This window comes from Zingiber officinale, chromosome 4A, assembly GCF_018446385.1.
Source record: "Zingiber officinale cultivar Zhangliang chromosome 4A, Zo_v1.1, whole genome shotgun sequence".
Classification (NCBI taxonomy): domain Eukaryota; kingdom Viridiplantae; phylum Streptophyta; class Magnoliopsida; order Zingiberales; family Zingiberaceae; genus Zingiber; species Zingiber officinale.
Genome location: NC_055992.1, coordinates 111,753,071 through 111,756,871, shown reverse-complemented (window position 1 = coordinate 111,756,871; position 3,801 = coordinate 111,753,071). Strand labels below are relative to the sequence as shown.

The following is a 3,801-nucleotide window of genomic DNA, read 5'->3' as shown; positions in this document are numbered from 1 at the left end:
ATGGAATAAATCATACTATACTCTGTATTATATTAAATACGAATGCGTGTGTAACTATTAATTCACAAATATTTATATTAAGATTTTGAAAGCATGTTGGTTATAAAAAAAAATACGATGGAAGTTTTTTATCTGTCACCAAAGTAAATCGGGGAGCGCTCGCAGAGGGCAATCTAGGAACTTAGCATCTTTTAATTATGTGCCTCATTTGAAGAAAAAATTCCTATAAATTCGTCATATCTAAGGCTCGAACTATGAGTACCTAGATGATGACCTAAATACCTTGCCGCTAAACCATAGCCTAGGGACATATGAATTTATTAATGAGCTGAATATGTGTTTTAATATTTTAACGCAAATTAAAGGTACTATCATATTGACATTTTACATTTGAAAAAGAAATAGTTTATTTGATTTCAATTGGCATTTTACAAATGAGGGCCTCATTTGTAAGTCCTAAAACACTAATAATTGACTATTAAATATAGTTAATTATATTATAACAACTTTCACTCATAACATTAACTGTTCAAAAAAAAAAATAGGGAAAAAAAACGTGAGCGCCCACTGAATATAAACTATGTTGATCATTTGATCTATTGAAACTGACGTTTTTAATTAAGAACTAAATTTAACGTGTTAAAGATTAATATTTTTAATGTTTTTTTATGTAGCATAGCGTGAGGCTTAATTGTGCAATATATATACGGCACTTGTTTTCTCCTTCACCAAATTGGAGTTGAGATTCAAGTTTTTTTTATTGCAAACAAGAGCGGAAATGGCTACTTGTCAAGCAAAGTCTATTTGTGCTCCCATGATATCCGTCCTCCCTCGCCGCCCGATGATGGTTGCTGTCGTCAAGCAGTATTATGGTCGACAGATGTTCAGGCGAACTCTGCAGGTCCGATCATGCAGTGCCACTAGTCATGTAGCTGCCTTGAGGCGGTCGGGGAATTATCATCCAAATATATGGACGGACGAGCATGTGCAATCTCTCTCGGGCACCTCCACGGTATGTGAGTGTATATACAGTCGTTGTCGTCGTCGGTCTTCGAAATTTTTGTTTGTAACCCTTAATTGTTGTGTTTTGTATTTTGTGTATAGGTGCAACAAGAAGAGAAACGCGAGAGAATAAACGTACTGAAGGAACAGACCAGGAATCTAATACGCGAGAAGCAGCGAGTTGCAGAGCAGCTTCAACTGATCGACCACCTGCAACAGCTCGGCGTGGCTTACCACTTCAAAGACGAGATTGCAGACGTTTTAAGTCGTCTTCATGCTTCTTTAGACCACGTGAGCTCGGAGCTCAAGGACGATCTGCATGCCACATCGCTGCTCTTCAGGCTCCTCAGAGCAAATGGCCTCTCTGTTTCACAAGGTAATTAATCAATGATCGCTAATTAATCGATGGCTTCACAGTTCTGATCATTTCTGTTGCTGTCTGCAAAAAATTAGATTTGTTCGAGAGATTTAGAGACGAGAAGGAAAACTTCGAAGCTCGCTGTGAGAACCAGATCAGAGGACTTCTGAGTCTGTACGAAGCTTCCTACCTCGAGAAGGAAGGAGAGACTTTGCTGAAGGAAGCCATGGATTTCGCAACAGAGCAGCTGAAAGGATTCATGGAGGAGGGATCTGTTCCCGAGGCTGGCGGTCTCAGAGAACAGGTGGCTCATGCGCTGCAGCTTCCACTGAATTGGCGGTTGGAGAGAGTGCAGCACAGGTGGTTCATAGAAGCATGCAGCAGTGGCGACGACACCGTCAACCCTCTCCTTCTGGAGTTTGCTAAGCTCGACTTCAATCTGGTTCAGGACATGTACAAGAGTGAACTCAAAGAGCTCTCCACGTAAATTAACTGAAACTACTTTCGAAGTTTTTATAAAAATAATTTCAAAGCTTAATTACTTTTTTATATGTAGATGGTGGTCAGGGCTCGGGCTTTCAGAGAAGCTGCCATTTTTCAGAGACAGATTAACTGAGAACTATCTGTGGGCACTTGGTTTGACTTATGAACCAGATAACTTGAGATGTAGAATCATCGAAACAAAGGCAATCTGTTTTATTACATTGATCGATGATATTTACGATGTCTATGGAACCTTGGATGAACTCCAGCTCTTCACTGATGCCGTCGACAGGTAACATTCACCATCATCATCAAGTCATGTGTGTTTTATCACGACTATCGATCTAAGATCGAGTGAGTTTTGTTGCAGATGGGACTTAACTGCCATGGGCAAGCTTCCAGAGTACATGAAACTAAGTTTCTTTGCACTCTTCAACATGGTGCACGAAGAAGGCTACCGGGTGATGAAGGAGACAGGCCTGGACGTTGTGCCTGGTTTAAAGAGAAGAGTAAATTATAAACACTATATTCCAATTTTCTTCATCTTCTTTGTTATTGAATGAATTGTCGTCGGCATTAAATTTTCAGTGGGGAGATCAATGCAAATCATACTTTGAGGAAGCAAAATGGTTCCACCATGGCCAAACCCCCATTCTCAAGGAGTACTTGGAGAATGCATGGGTAACCGTATCAGGTCCAGTCCTCCTTTTTAATGCTTACTGTGTGGGCAAAGACTTAACTGAAGAGGCCTTGAAAAGTTTTCCCAGTTATCACGAGATCACACGCTCCGCCAGCACACTTGCTCGTCTTTACGATGATATGGGTACTTCCACGGTAATGATATATACACACATTAATTTTATCTAGTCGATCGAAGTAATCAAACTCATTGTAACAAACAATTAACGTTTACTTTACTTACTACAGGATGAGCTAGAAAGAGGCGACGTGCCAAAATATGTTCAATGCTACATGCACGAGAAAGGTGTCTCAGAGGAAGTGGCACGTAGGGAGATAAGAGAATTGATGAGGAAATATTGGAGAGAATTGAATGCATCTCTTAGTTGGGATTCTCCATTAGAGGAGTACGTCAAGAATGTAATAATCAATAGCTCTCGGATATCGCAGTTCTTTTATCAGGATGGGGATGGATATGGCAAGTCTGATGGAGAAACCAAGTCTCAAATTATTTCGTTGTTATTCGAACCTATCCAAATCTAGAAGGAATGCACACGTTGTTGTAGACGGAGGATGGATCCCGCCTTATTAAAATTTGTATTTGCCTATCTATATATAAAGTTTTGTCCAATTAATAAATGAAAAGTTTATTATATTGGCATAAATATATATAAAACAATGTATCTATATTGTAACAAGTTTATATTGTAATTTCATACATAAATGGTATGGGCATTTAAAAAAAAAAAGGAAATTCACAAAAAATGAAAATTTTCCTAATATTTATCAGGCTCATTGTCTTTAATTGATGTTTCGTTAGTGTTTGTTTTCTTTTATCTACATCTAGCGGCAATTTAATAAAGGGCATATGTAAATATCTAAATTTATTAAAAGACATAAGCTATTTTGATATTTATCAAAGGGCGTACTTTTTTACAATGGTCTTCTTATTCTACCCTACTGATAAATTTAAATGATTTCCTTTTTCTTTTCTTTGTCATTTCTTTCTCTTCTCTTTGCAACTATGCACGTAACATATATTCTCTTTTCTGTCCTCTTTTTTATCTTCTCTTTTTATTTTTTTTTCTAATTTTTTTTCTCAAACTTGTTATAGGAGATCAGACCCATATTGGGCTTGATATTTCTCCATATCAGGCCAAATTTGGGTCTGATATGAGGAGATATCAGGTCAAACAACAGGGGAAAAAAAAAGAGATTTAGGTTTTTCAAAATCTCTGATCCATCACTAGGAATGCCGAAAATAATAATACAGATCATAT

At 37.8% G+C, this 3,801-nt stretch overlaps 1 protein-coding gene across 1 annotated transcript; it reads left to right on the top strand.

Moving 5' to 3' along the window:
* The first annotated feature begins 707 nt into the window (after positions 1-707).
* Positions 708-3,190, top strand: LOC121970598 (terpene synthase 10-like). Its single transcript, XM_042521400.1, has 7 exons — positions 708-1,012; positions 1,105-1,378; positions 1,456-1,843; positions 1,917-2,135; positions 2,214-2,352; positions 2,432-2,677; positions 2,771-3,190. Exons 1-7 carry the CDS (start codon positions 779-781, stop codon positions 3,062-3,064), a joined length of 1,794 nt encoding a protein of 597 aa, XP_042377334.1. The 5' UTR covers positions 708-778; the 3' UTR covers positions 3,065-3,190.
* Positions 3,191-3,801: the final 611 nt, after the last annotated feature.

What these genes read in the sequence shown, in the direction of transcription:
- LOC121970598 (XM_042521400.1), top strand. Translation starts at nt 779, where the DNA reads ATGGCTACTTGTCAAGCAAAGTCTATTTGTGCTCCCATGATATCCGTC. An exon ending in TGGCCTCTCTGTTTCACAAG is followed by an intron (nt 1,379 to 1,455) that starts GTAATTAATCAA and finishes GCAAAAAATTAG; the next exon opens with ATTTGTTCGAGAGATTTAGA. An exon ending in TGCCTGGTTTAAAGAGAAGA is followed by an intron (nt 2,353 to 2,431) that starts GTAAATTATAAA and finishes TTAAATTTTCAG; the next exon opens with TGGGGAGATCAATGCAAATC.